Consider the following 14,054-nt stretch of genomic DNA (forward strand, 5'->3'; position numbering starts at 1 on the left):
GCTGGGACCACAGGCACCCACCACAAGGCCTGACTATTTTTTTCAGAAATAGGGTCTTGCTCTAGCTCAGGGTGGTCTTGAACTCGTGAGCTCAAGTGATCCACCTGCCTCAGTCTTCCAGAGTGCTAGGATTACAGGCCACTGCGCTGGCCATACATTTAATTCTTGCACATACTTCCTTGGAAAAACGTTCAGTGGACATCAGTTCATTTGGCTTTTGCTTTAGAAGTATATTTAAAGTGTCCATTTCTTTGGGAAATGAGTTGTTTGACCTCATAAGTTCCTTCGTGGTCAATATTTTAGAATTAAGTCATTAAAAATTTCTCTCCTAACATCTGCCTTCTCCTTCCTTGACAAATTGCCCAAATTGTTTAATTTCTCATTATTGATTCTACGACCAATAGAATGAACCAACTTGGTGGCAAGGACTTATTTGATTCTGGTGTTAGAAGTATTGATTTAGATGAGATATCTGATTGAGATGAGATAGGGAAAGTTACACACAGAAGACTTACTTATATGAAGTGGGAATAGTACCTAATTTGACTTTTAAAAGTCAAATAATATACTTCAAAGAACTTGGAAAGTTTGTGTTTCATAGTGTAAGTTGTTTGGTTTCCCTTTCTTAACGGCCATGTGGTTTCTTAAAACTCGTATGGTCATTTGCAGATCTAAAACTGAGGCATACCAGAATTGATGCGATATATTCTGGCATATATTTTGGAGTTCAGATTGATAACCTTAGCTTTGTTAGACTTCATTACAGAAATGTGTACTGTTGGCTGGGCACCCATAGTTCAGTGGTTAGAGTTCTGGCCTAGTACACCGGGGCTGGCGAGCTTGAACCCGGCCTAGACTTGCTAAACAACAATGACAACTACAATAACAATAAAAAAATAGCTGGAGGTTGTGGCGGGTGCCTGTCATCCAGCTACTTGTGAGGCTGAGGCAAGAGAATCGCTTAAGCCCAAGAGTTTGAGGTTGCTCTGAGCTGTGATGCTATGGCACTCTACAGAGGGTGACATAGTAAGATTCCATCTCAAAAAGAAAAAAAAAAGCATACTGTTGACTCATTTTCTTATTGTTGTGCTATTAATGCATCTAATCATCTAGAATCCAAAGACTGTTGTAGAGTCAGGTCTTTTTTTTTTTTTTTTTGAGACAGAGCCTCAAGCTGTCCCCCTGGGCAGAGTGCCGTGGCATTACAGCTCACAGCAACCTCCATCTCCAGGGCTCAAGCGAGTCTCCTGCCTCCGCCTCCCAGGTAGCTGGGACCACAGGCGCCCGCCACAACGCCCGGCTATTTTTTTTGGTTGCAGCCATCATTGTTGTTTTGGCGGGTCCGGGCTGGGGATTCGAACCCGCCACCTTAGGTGTACGTGGCTGGCGCCTTAGCTGGCTGAGCTACAGGCGCCGAGCCTAGAGTCAGGTCTTAACTTTTAGCTCTTTCAGTGTGATAGGATCTTTTAGGAGAGGAAGAAGATGAAGCAATGAGTACAAGAATAGGGGCACAGAGCCCAAATTTTCAAGGGTGGGGCTTGGAGGAATGGTTTATAGTTTTGAGAAATTCATTTGTGACAGCTTTTGAAAATTTAAGCTTGGAATGCTGGTAAAAAAAAAAAAACTTCTTAAGAAATTATTGTATCATTATTATACGACTTTGCTGATTTTGGTAACAAAATTCTGGCTAAAATTACTCCATTATGGAAATATATGGGATGGGGCTTAGAGATACTTTGGTACATATTGATGCTATACCAGCTGTTATTGTGAGGAGTCATCTTTTCGTCTGAATATCTTTTGTTGTGAATCTGTGTCTATGAAAGATTAAACATCGAGGTTTTCCTGAGATACCAGACCTTCAGTTTTAAACCTGGAATAGTCCAGGGCAAACTGGGTCTCTTACATTTAGTGACTGCAAAGATTAATACAGAGAAAAAGATAAGAAGGATTTTACTGAAAGCTTCTTTATGAAAAGAAATTGCTTTGCTTATTAAAATAAGACTCAGCTTGTTTATTAGTGTTAGCATATTAAAATGCATAGGTTTGTCTGTCAGATTTAAAATATGTTTGTGAAAATTTCATGTGTCAATTAATCTTGAGGTGTAGGGTACTTTATTTTTACTATTTGAGTGCTGATCATTTGCTAGCACTATGGCAGGTGACTTTATTATAAAATCAAGTTTTCTTTAGCAATCTGAGGTAAAACATTCCAATTAAGGAAACCAAACTTAAGTAATATAAATGATTTATGGAGGTCACATAGCTGATAGATAGCCAAGGTAGATTAGGGTCTTAGGATTCTTGATTCTCAATTTTGAGTAGTTTTTCATCAGAATTAATAATAGAGATATAAACCAGATACTAATAAATATGATAAGATCTACAAAGGAAGGTCATCCCTGGTGTCCTTCTAGACATACAGACCACTAGCGATGGTTAAATTTAACTTTTTCAGAGGGCCTAGTTTTGAAAACTCCAATAAAAAGATAGGAACCATCACTTTAAAAAGAGGTAGGCATACCAATTTTTGCATATAATTTCAGTGGCATTATAGATCAGATAATGAGCTTCTGTATTAAAAGGAGATATAGTTATTCTATAATCAGTTTATCTAGAGTTATGCTGTTTATCTAAACTATGTTTTCATAAGCAGAGTATAGAATAAAGAAGGTAAAATAACTGGATTTAGTGTAGGTTTTTTAAAAAAGTTTTTTTTTTTTGGTTTTGCTTGCCTCATGTTATAATATTCTCAGACAATATAATTTACTGTTACACAGTGATAGCAAGCATTATCTCATGTGTCACTTTTAATACAATCCATATTCTTCAGGTAAAAAGAACGTATTCTCATGGTACTTATAGAGCTGGCCCAATGCGACAAATAAGCTTGGTGGGAGCAGTTGATGAAGAAGTGGGAGATTACTTCCCTGAGTTCCTCGACATGTTGGAAAATTCACCATTTTTAAAAGTAAGAAAATAGTATCACAATCTAAATTGTGGGTGTTGCTTTCATGCTACAAGCGATACAAATGGCCATTTCAAAATTAGGAAAATGTTGGTTTTATGAGAATTGGAGATAAAGGGAGAGATGGGAAACTGAAGTGATTAATTTCTTGTGTGGTGTGGACAAGTGACTTCCTAAGTCCTAATTATAATGGCAAAGCTAATGGACTGAAACATTAACACCTGATATTTCCACTTTGGAAATTAAGAGCTATCTATTATCAAGCTGTTTGTAAACTGAGTACCAAATAATTTAGGAAGTACAGGAAGGATGTTTACTAAATCAAAATGTTTTAAGGCAAAGGAACAGCAATTTGATATTGCGGAAAACTGGTCTGCAAAATTTAACGTTCATATTTTAGTTTTGGCTAAGCCTAGCTCAGTTGGGTGAGCTGTTGAAACTTTCTGGGCTTTAGTTTCATGATCCATAACATAAGATGTTTGGACAGTGTAGCTCAAGGCCCCTTTAAATAGTTTCTAGGCAGATTCCTTCTATTTTTTTTTTTTAAACATTGTCTGCATTTCAGAAAATTTTCACTATTGTGAGCTGCTGTGGCCATTCTACTGAGAGAGAAATCTCTGAGTTGTGCAGATGGGTTAATTATTTAATCAGTAATTCAGAGGTCAATATGGAGCTACACTAAAATTAGAGTCCAGATGAGCAACAGATTTTGGCAAGATTAGATTATCTGTAATATCACATAATCTGTTGAACATCCTTTTTCTTTGTTCTTAAAATGTTATTTGTTTATTTATTTGTAGACAGAGTCTTACTCTGTCATCCTGGGCAGAGTGCAGTGGGGTCATCATTGCTCACTGCAACCTCAAACTCCTGGGCTCAAGCAATCCTGCCTCAGATATCTGAGTAGCTGGGACTATAGGTACATGCCATCATGCCAGCTAATTTTTTCTATTTTTCATGGAAGCTGTGCTCAGGCTGGTCTAGAATGCCTGACCTGAAGCAATCCTCCCACTTTGGCCTCCCAGAGTGCTAGGATTATAAGACATGAGCCACTGTGTTGGCCTCTTCCTCTTTGTTTTCACTTCTGTTTGCTCAAATTTTCTACCCTATAAGTGCATATATCTTTTTCTCCCCCTTCTTTCTCTTTCACTCTGTTCCATTCCCTTTTGTTTCCATTTGTATTCTTTTAAAACTTCTTATTCCTTTTCTGTTTGTCTAAAACTGTCACATCAGGAATTTGGTTACTTTTGCTTGATATTTTTAAGAAATGACTGATAGTTGCTTCCAATTTTATTTTCAAAGTAAATAAGCTAAACACATTCTTTCCAAGGAAGTTTGATTGCCCAATCCTCCCCTTTTTGAAAAGGGAGCATAGGATGGTTTTTTAAAATACCATTTTCACTCTTCCGTGGACAGTGGCCCACAGTCTCATCTCTTCTTTGAAGTCTTCTCTTTCATCTCCTTCATTCAGTCTTTTTTCTGTTTTCTCTCTTTTTTTCTTCCTCTTCCCCTTTGTCTCGCTCTAACTCTAATCTGTTGTTTGTTTTTATAGTATTTTAATCTCTGATTTAGTCCAACAACCTCTTCAGGAAACTACTAAACAGAAATAAATTTTTATTTTGGTTTAGTTTTCCATTTTTTTTTGTTTGTTTTTGGTTATCATTAATCAGAAGTATCCATTTCTTAAGCTCACATTTCATTCTTAATTATGAATAGATTCTTATGGAAAGTACCTGCTTATTTTGTCAAATTACTGACATCATATGACCCATGTTTGGTAGAAGAAAGAATAACAAATGATGGATACAGAATCATACCTCCGGAAGGTCAGGGAATGGAAGCATCTAAGCATAATTATTCTCTTCGTGTGTTTAAGTAGAACTTCTGAAGCAAAATGCACGAATATATTGGGATGTATTCAGTAATTAAGTGTGTAATTCAAATGCTTAAGTATAAAAGTTTATATGAAAGTGTGTTTCTCAGGCAAGCAATATTCTTTAATATGCACTTGAAGATACATTTGACACTAATTGGATCCTATGTAATTATTGTCTCTAGTGTACACTGCCATGGGGGACACTATCTAGTCTAAAATTAGAGAGTAGAAAAGATAGTGATGATGGTCCCATCATGTGGGTGCGTCCAGGAGAACAAATGATCCCTGTGGCTGACATGCCAAAGTCACCTTTCAAAAGGAAAAGGTATGTTGCATACAAATTTGTGTTGCCAGGGATGGGTATTTATGTGTTGGGTTATGTCTGTTTGTGCATTGAGTTATGTGTGTTTGTCCCTTGAAAATTGGAGAAGGGAGGAGGGGACAGTTCCCACACAGGGATAGGGAACCTGCAGCCTTCTTATGTCAAGATTTTATTTATTTATTTTTTCTGAGACAGACTCTTAACTCCTTCGCCCTGGATAGAGCACAGTGGTGTCATCATAGCTCATTGCAACCTCTAGCTTTGGGGCACAAGAGATCGTTGTGTTTCTGCGTTTAAGTAGCTGGGACTAGAGGAATGGACCACCATGTCCAGCTAATTTTTCTGTTTTTGTTTGTTTGTTTGTTTGTTTTTTGGTAGAGACGGTGTCTCTCTTAGGGTGGTATATTTAGTCTCAAACACCTGGCCTAAAGCAGTCCTCCCCTACCTCAGCCTCCCATAGTTCTGGGATTATAGTTGTGAGCCACCATGTCCAGCTTGCTATTATTATTTTTTTTCTACTAAAAATAGAAAAAAATTAGCCAGGCATGGTGGCACGCACCTGTGGTCCTACCTACTTGGGAGACTAAGGCAGAAGGAACAGTTTAACCTAGAAGTTCAACTGCAGTGAGTTATAAGCAGGCTTTTTGCACTTTAGCCTAAGCAGTAGAATGAGACCCTGTTTCCAAAAAAACAAAAGAAAGAAAAAACTACATATGCTGATAGAATTTGTTATAAAGTATCAACTACAAATAAGACATGAAGAATTTAGGGAACTGACAATAAATTGTAATTAGGAATGAAAATGTCATTCACACAGATATTATCAACAAGAAATATGTAGAACTTGTATTAAGGAAACTAAAACATCTCATAGAGGATATAAAATGCAATCAAAAGAAATGGAAAGCTATTCTGTGTTCTGGATTGGATAAAAATGATATTTCTTTAATTTTTTTTAAATTTCCTTTGGACTCTTCACTTCTATCACTGAATACCATGATTTTATGTTTATAAGGAAGAAAACTTTTCAGTGAAAGGAAGAGCTTATGTTACTGAATACTAAAAATTACTGTGAAGGTCAAATAGTAGATTGTTATTTGGAATAACTGGATAAAGTTCAGAAACAGATCTCACTATATTGGGAACTTAATCTATAAGGTAGGTGGGAAAAGGAAGATTCATTTAACAAATAATGCTAGTAGTAAAGGACAGTTAATCTAGAGAAAAGCAAAGAGCCTGTACCTCAAATAAGAATTAAATTAGAGAATTAAACTAACAGTTAATAAAACAAAACATTAGAATAAAAATTTTAAGTCTAGATGAGGGAGACCTTCCTAAGTAAGACAAAGTGGCAATACTATTTGGGAGAGAAGAGATTATCAACAACAAAGTTAACAACTGTGATAGACAGGGCTAAGATACTTGTTAAGGTGATAGGCTAAAGTTAATGTACAAAGAGCATTCTCAGACTGACAAGAAAATGTAATCAGCCCAGTCGGAAAATAGACCTTAGGTGGTTAAATGTATTTTAAAAGAACTAAGATTTTTTTTTTTAATCAATTATATTGGCAAAAATTATTAATAGAGCAATAATATTTATAGATTACAGATATATGGATGAAGTCTTTTATATATTGACAGAATGGTGAGCTGCTATCATCATTTTGTAAGCATAATCTGGCAATAGTTCATAAAATTTAGTATATATCTCTTTGATATAGCATCTCTACTCTTGTTAATCTATCTCAAGAAATAAATGGACTATTGGCCAGGTGGTGGCTCACGCCTGTAATCCTGGCACTCTGGGAGGCTGAGGTGGGTGGATTGCCTGAGCTCATGAGTCTAGACCAGCCTTAGCCAGAGTCAGACCTCATCTCTAAAAATAGCCAGGTATTTATGGCAGGCGCCGGTAGTCCCAGCTGCGTGGGAGGCTGAGGCAGGAGAATCGCTTGAACCCAAGAGTTTGGGGTTGCCATGAGGTTTAATGCCATAGCACTGTACTGAGGGTGATAAAGTAAGACTATCTCAAAAAAAAAAGAAAGAAAGAAATGGACTAATGGTAAATAATTAAGAATGTTAATTGTAGCATTGTTCGTAGTGAAAAAAAAAGTTTGAAATGTTGGGCAGCGCCTGTGGCTCAAAGGAGTAGGGCATCAGCCCCATACACCGGAGGTGGTAGGTTCAAACCTGGCCCTGGCCAAAAACTGCAAAAAAAAAAAAAAAGTTTAAAATGTTCTGAATGTCTAGCAGCAGGGGAATGGTTGAATAGATTTTGTACATTTCTATTGAAGATTATGGTGAAATAGTTACAATAGAGTTTTTTAAAAATGTGTTTTGATCAGCTTGGATATCTAAGACATTTGAAAACAACCAAATGTAGAATAATGTGTGTAGTATGACTTTATTTTTTTTTTGAAAAGAAATAAGACCCACGTGTAAATGTATATTTATGTCAGCACAGAGAAAGATGTGGAAAAATGTATACTGGGTTAACATTGGTGGTAATGGAGCATATGAGGCTGTGGGAGATAATAGGTTTTTCTTTGGATACCTAAAGATGGTTTTACTGGTTATAGTAATTATTAATTTAAAAAGAACTAGGAAAAAAGTCGGTTTTACTGGTTACAGTAATTACTAATTTAAAAAGAATTAGGAAAACAGTCATTGAGTAAACTGTAGATTATATGAAGGCAGAGACTGTTTTGAGCTTGTTACTAATGTGTCTCTAGCACCTCTATACTACGTCTAGTGCTTAATAACTATTAATTTTTTTTTTTTTTTGAGACAGAGTCTCACTTTGTTGCCCTCAGTAGAATGCCATGGTGTGATAGCTCACAGCAACCTCAAACTCTTGGGTTCAGGTGATTTTCTTGCCTCAGCTTCCAAAGTAGCTGGGACTACAGGTGCCCACTACAATGCCCAGCTAATTTTAGAGACAAGGTCTCACTCTTGCTCAGGCTGGTCTCTCTGAGTCCACCTGCCTCAGCCTCCTAGAGTGCTAGGACTAGGTGTGAGCCATCAAACCTGGCCTATTTATTGATAAATGCAATTTTAAAAGTTAATTTATAAACTGGTAGTAAATGGTAAAATTGATGTTTCTCAATGATTTTTAACTTCTTTTAGAGTTTATGAATCATTTCGATAATTTGAAAGCCTCTTTCCAGAACAATGCAGGCATAAGCAGACTCAAGAGCTTCCACGCACCTCAGGGCATATAACCCATGGTGTGTGTGATGTTTTCACCTTACTCTGACCAACTAATAACAACACTATACCAGGCACTGTGCTTAGTGCTGTATATACAAGGTCTGATAATTAAGTTTGTGCCACAAAAAGTGCTACATACTTCATTGCTGAATATCCCTGTGGTTACCTTTGAAGTACTCCCCTTGGGAAGCTATGTACCAATGGCAGCATCTAGTCCACACTTCAAAGCAGTTTTGGAACTCTTTTTTTGGAATGGCCATTAGAGCTGTTGTCATATTACCTGTGATTTCTTTGGTTTTTTTGTGGGGGGGGGGCAATCTCACTTTTTCATCCTGGGTAAAGTGCTGTGGGGTCATAGCTCACAGCAACCTCAAACTCGTGGGTTGAAGTAATAATCTTGCCTCAAACTTCTGAGTAGCTGGGACTATAGGCACTCGGTACAATGCCCAGCTAGTTTTTAGAGATGGGGTGTCTCTCTAGCTCAGGCTGGTCTCAAATTCATGAGCTCAAGCAGTCCACCTGCGATGTCTTGAATGTCATCAAAATATCTTCCAATCAGTATTTCCTTTAAAAGGAAAAAAGTTACTAGGGGCCAAATCAGGTGAGTAGGGAGGATATTCCATCGCAGTTACTTGTTTACTGGCTAAAAACTTGCTCACAGACAGTGCCAGGTGAGCTGGTGCATTGTTGCAATGCAAGAGCCATGAATTGTTGGCCAAGATTTTCAGTTAAGATTTTCCTAATTGGCTGGGTGTAGTGGCTCACACCTGTAATCCTAGCACGCTGGGAGGCCAAGGTGAGGGGATCGCTTGACTTCAGGAGTTTTAGACCAGCCTGAGCAAGAGCAAGACCCTATTTCTACTAAAAAAACAGAAAAACTAACTGGGCATTGTGGCAAGTGCCTGTAGTGTCAGCTGCTGAGGAGGCTGAGGCAAAGAGGATCACTTGAGCCTGTAGCTAGGGGTCAACAGACAAAGGGACAATAAATTCTCTGGAGTGTGCGCGCGTGCATGCACACACACACACACACACACTCTTTATCTTCACCCAGAGAGACAACACTGTATCAACCTTTAACAAGGCAGATAGGTGCTGCCTCAAGTCGAATTTTGAAGGCCTTTTTATTGGGGTTTGGGGGGCATGCATATATAAAGTAAAAAAGTGGGAAGGTATCACTTTCATGTTTCAATTAAACAGTCAGTCTTTTGTTCAAGGAAGAGAGTTATCAGAGTGAAGGACTGTGGAGCACTGAGCTACGTATCAAAGGACACTGTGGTAGAGTTCTTTTTTTTTTTTTTTTTTTTTTGAGACAGAGCCTCAAGCTATCCCCCTGGGTAGAGTGCTGTGGCATCACAGCTCACAGCAACCTCCAACTCCTGGGCTCAAGCGAGTCTTCTGCCTCAGTCTCCCAAGTAGCTGGGACCACAGGCGCCCGCCACAGTGCCCGGCTATTTTTTGGTTGCAGCCGTCGTTGTTTGGTGGGTCCGGGCTGGATTTGAACCCACCACCTTAGGTGTATGTGGCTGGCGCCTTAGCCACTTGAGCCACAGGTGCCGAGCCTGTGGTAGAGTTCTTAATGAGGGAAGGTTACAGGTTAGATAGCTATAGCTTGAGGGTAATTTTCAGTTGGTTTTTAGCTTTATTTATATCCTGTCTCTAAGCTCCTGATCTATAGCTAGACATTTCCCAGACTAGCTACTCATCTACTTTGCTGGACATTCTGACCCTCCCTTACCACCTTAGATGTACAGAGGAGCAGTGGGATGGTCTGCTATGCTTCTCATAGTTAGCTGATGATTTTGGTGCACAATTCAACAGATTTGCAATGTTTTCGTCAGTTCTGATCACTGTCGATCATCCTGACCCCTCTTCATCAGTGATACTTTCTCTCCCCTTAGAAAAACATTTAATCCATTTGCACACTTCCATTTTCTTCATAGCATTATCCCCATAAATTTGGACTAACATGTCCCTGATTTCACTTCCAGTCTTGCCAAATTTAACAAGAATTTACCAGTGTTTGGTGCTCTAATTTAACTTCCAACTTTCTTGTGAGGGCACAGAAAAACACACAAGAACAATACCACCACTCAGCAAGACAGTGCTACACATCGACAAAAACACAGTTGTGAGACATTGAGACACTGAGGTCATGAAACCTTACAGAATTGTTTGTACAGTGCTGGCAACATTAGTGTACATTGTTATGTTTGTGAACTTAATTGTCAGACTTCATAGTTCTTAATTCATCAGAATGTGGTGCTAATGATACCTGTTGATTCCATAGGAAACAGCGTCCTCATTTAGCTTTCTGACACATGTAGAACATTAATCACAAAGAACAAAAATGTACAGTTTAGTATCATTTATATCTGTGTGTTTTAAGATTATAATGCAGGGGGCACACAAAGAGCAGTAAGTAGTAGGGATTAAGGATGAGATATTAAAGAACTAATAAAAGTACAGTGACCCTTAGGAAGGTATACTAGGATGAGTTGAGACAATTATGGAGGTGATTGAGTTGTCTCTTGAAGCAACCAGAAAACCATAGAGGAAATACATGAGATTATGACTCCGCGGAGAAGTTCTCACCCTTTTCCCCTTGGATAGCAGAATTGGAGAGGTTTCTGTCATGAGTGAAACTAAGTAGGGAACAGCTTCTACATGCACCTATATTTGAGATTGTGAGCAGCAGAAGAGACAGCTACTTGGAGGTGATTGTTGTTTAAGACAGAGCTAAGGGTTTTTCCTTTCTATCTCCAATAAACCATGCCTATTTTGTAGAAACACTTACTGTCTGGTATTTTCATGCTAATTTATTTATTTTGTCCTCTCACTAGAATATAACTTGCATGAGAATGGGGATCTCATCTGTCTTAGTGTCTCATTCACTAGCTCCAGTGCCTAGATTAGTACTTGGCATATCCTGAATTGAATATTGAATTAGTGCATTTTTACCTGTTTGTTTCAGAGATATATATATGTGTGTGTGTGTGTCTGTGTATGTGTGTGTGTATCTTGTATTAGCTAAGCGATGTGAGTGGGGACATGGTTCCACAAAGATTAGAGATTCTGGATGTTGGGAAATATGTTTAAACAACAACATTTTTAGTTTTTTATCCAATTATATATTTTCTTACAACTGACAGTTTTGTGAAGGGCATATTAGAAAAACAAGGGAAATGTGTGTTTTGTTTGTTCTTATTCATTTTTAAAAATAGAAATTGATTTGAAGGCGGGGAATTTAAAAGCTCCTTTTTTTTTTTTTTTTTTTGAGACAGAGCCTCAAGCTGTCCCCCTGGGTAGAGTGCCGTGGCATTACAGCTCACAGCAACCTCCAACTCCTGGGCTCAAGCGAGTCTCCTGCCTCCGCCTCCCAAGTAGCTGGGACCACAGGCACCCGCCACAACGCCCAGCTATTTTTTGGTTGCAGCCGTCATTGTTGTTTTGGCGGGTCCGGGCTGGGGATTCGAACCTGCCACCTTAGGTGTACGTGGCTGGCGCCTTAGCTGGTTGAGCTATAGGCGCCGAGCCTAAAAGCTCCTTTTGTTTGAATTATGTCATTTGAATGTTTGGCAGAATTAAGCCTTAGTTTAAAAAATGTAATTGTTTATTTTAAATTTCAGAACTACCAATGAAATAAAAAACCTTCAGTACCTACCTCGAACCAGTGAGCCCCGTGAGATGCTCTTTGAAGACAGGACAAGAGCTCATGCAGATCATATAGGACAGGGTTTTGAACGACAGACTACAGCTGCTGTTGGAGTGCTGAAGGCTGTGCACTGTGGAGAGTGGTATATATAACTACTTCTATTTTAATGAAAGGCTTTCTTGGTTTCTTAATGATATAGTATTTTCTTTGGAAAGTTCTTTAGTAATTTATCTTATCAAAAATTTCATATTTTCCTCTATATTTGGGTATCCTCCAAATATAGACCTTAAATAAGACCTTAAATTGCTAAAATCTAGTCATAAGTCATTTGGGGTGACTGCAAGAATTAATTTCATGTTCTAAGCAATTAGAGGTGAAAAAAATGAAAAGGAAACCTAAGGTTTACTTTGTTGCCTATTTACAAATGTCATCTCATTTAATTTCTCTCAACTACTTTTTGGCCTCTATTTGTCACATAAGGAAACTAAAGGTTGGAGCTATTAAATAATTATTTTTACAGTCATAAAGTTAACAAGTGGTAGAGCCGAGATTTGATTTCAGATCTGACTTTGGTCAGATTCCTATGTTTTCTCTTCTGTTCTACTCTTGTTGTATCCTTTCTGGGGTTTGTTATCTCTTTATTAAGTATTGGTTTGCCTTTCCATATTAATTTTTTCCAGCTTTCCTTACAAGATTTGCTTTATTTTCCCAGTTCCAGACATCTATTAATCTATTTTCTGTTCTTTTTTCTTGTGTGTGTTTGTTATGTTTTTGAGATAGAGTCTCACTTTGTTGCCCTGGATAGAGTGCCATGGCATCATAGCTCACAGCAGCCTCAGACTCTTGGGGTCAAGCAGTTCTCTTGCCTCAGCCTCCTGAGTACCGGGGACTACAGGTGCCCACCACCACACCAGGCAGTTTTTAGCCCCCTAGCATAGGCTTGTCTTGAACTTAGGAACTTAGGCAATCCTCCCACCGTGGCCTCGCAGACTGCTGTGATTAGAGGCATGAACCATAGCACCTGGCTATTTTCTGTTTTTAATAGTTTAGTTTTCCCTAGTTAAGGATCTCACGTAGGAAGAATGATATATGTGTGTGATTTTTTTTTTTTTTTCACTCAGCATAACATTTTTTATATTCATCTATGTTGTTACATGTATTCTTTCCTTTTAATTTTTGGGTAATGTATTATTATATGGATATATTACAATTGGTTTATCCTTTTAAGTTATTTTCAATTTGGGGTTTTTAGGAATAAAGTTGTTACAAACATCTACTTACAAGTCTTTGTGTGGCCATATAATTAAATTTCTTTTCAGTAAATACAAAGAAATGGAATTATAAAGTGTTAAGGTAAGGCAAAAAAATGGTATACAGAGAAAATTCTAAATCCATAAAACACATACTAGAATTAATAGGTAAATTTCTTAAAGTTATAGGATAAAAGGTTGATAATAGAACAGTACATTTTATTTCTGTATATAAGTTATGAATATTTAGAAAATATAATAAAATTTAAAGCCAGAGTAGCATTAAAAAAACATAAAATGCTTAGAGATAAATTTAGAAAATACACAAGACCTGTATACTTAAAACTACAAAGTACTGTTGAGAAAAATTAAAGATGTGTATATAATGTCAGTTCTTTCTCAAATGATCTGTAAATGAACTCAATCCCAATCAAAATCCCACTAGGTCTTCTTATAGAAATACAAAAAAAAAATGTAGTATAGGCTAAACAACTTTTATGGGGAGAAAAAAAGAATAATGTTAGAGGATTCATGTTGTCATAATAAAACTTGCTGTGAAGTTTCAATAATTTAGAGAGGGTGATATTGGAATAAAGGTAGACTTAGAGATTATTGGAACATTATACTGTCCTTTAACCAGAAATGTTATCATTTATTTTTGATGAAGGAACTAAGATAAGTCAATGGGGAAAGGATTCTTTTCAAGAAATGGCATTGGGCTCGGCGCCTGTAGCTCAACCAGCTAAGGCGCCAGCCACATACACCTAAGGTGGCGGGTT

At 37.7% G+C, this 14,054-nt stretch overlaps 1 protein-coding gene across 1 annotated transcript in view; it reads left to right on the top strand.

Annotated features, from left to right (window-relative positions):
- The window catches only part of RSBN1L (round spermatid basic protein 1 like), a 96,568-nt gene that overhangs the window by 76,292 nt on the left and 6,222 nt on the right, over positions 1 to 14,054 (top strand). Inside the window, exons 4-6 of the mRNA XM_003782619.2 lie at positions 2,834 to 2,971; positions 5,027 to 5,169; positions 12,000 to 12,167. Coding sequence (XP_003782667.1) covers positions 2,834 to 2,971; positions 5,027 to 5,169; positions 12,000 to 12,167 — 449 coding nt within the window. The remainder of the gene's footprint in view (positions 1 to 2,833; positions 2,972 to 5,026; positions 5,170 to 11,999; positions 12,168 to 14,054) is intronic.

Source organism: Otolemur garnettii, unplaced genomic scaffold (genome assembly GCF_000181295.1).
Source record: "Otolemur garnettii isolate 467f Iridium unplaced genomic scaffold, OtoGar3 scaffold00005, whole genome shotgun sequence".
NCBI classification, from domain to species: domain Eukaryota; kingdom Metazoa; phylum Chordata; class Mammalia; order Primates; family Galagidae; genus Otolemur; species Otolemur garnettii.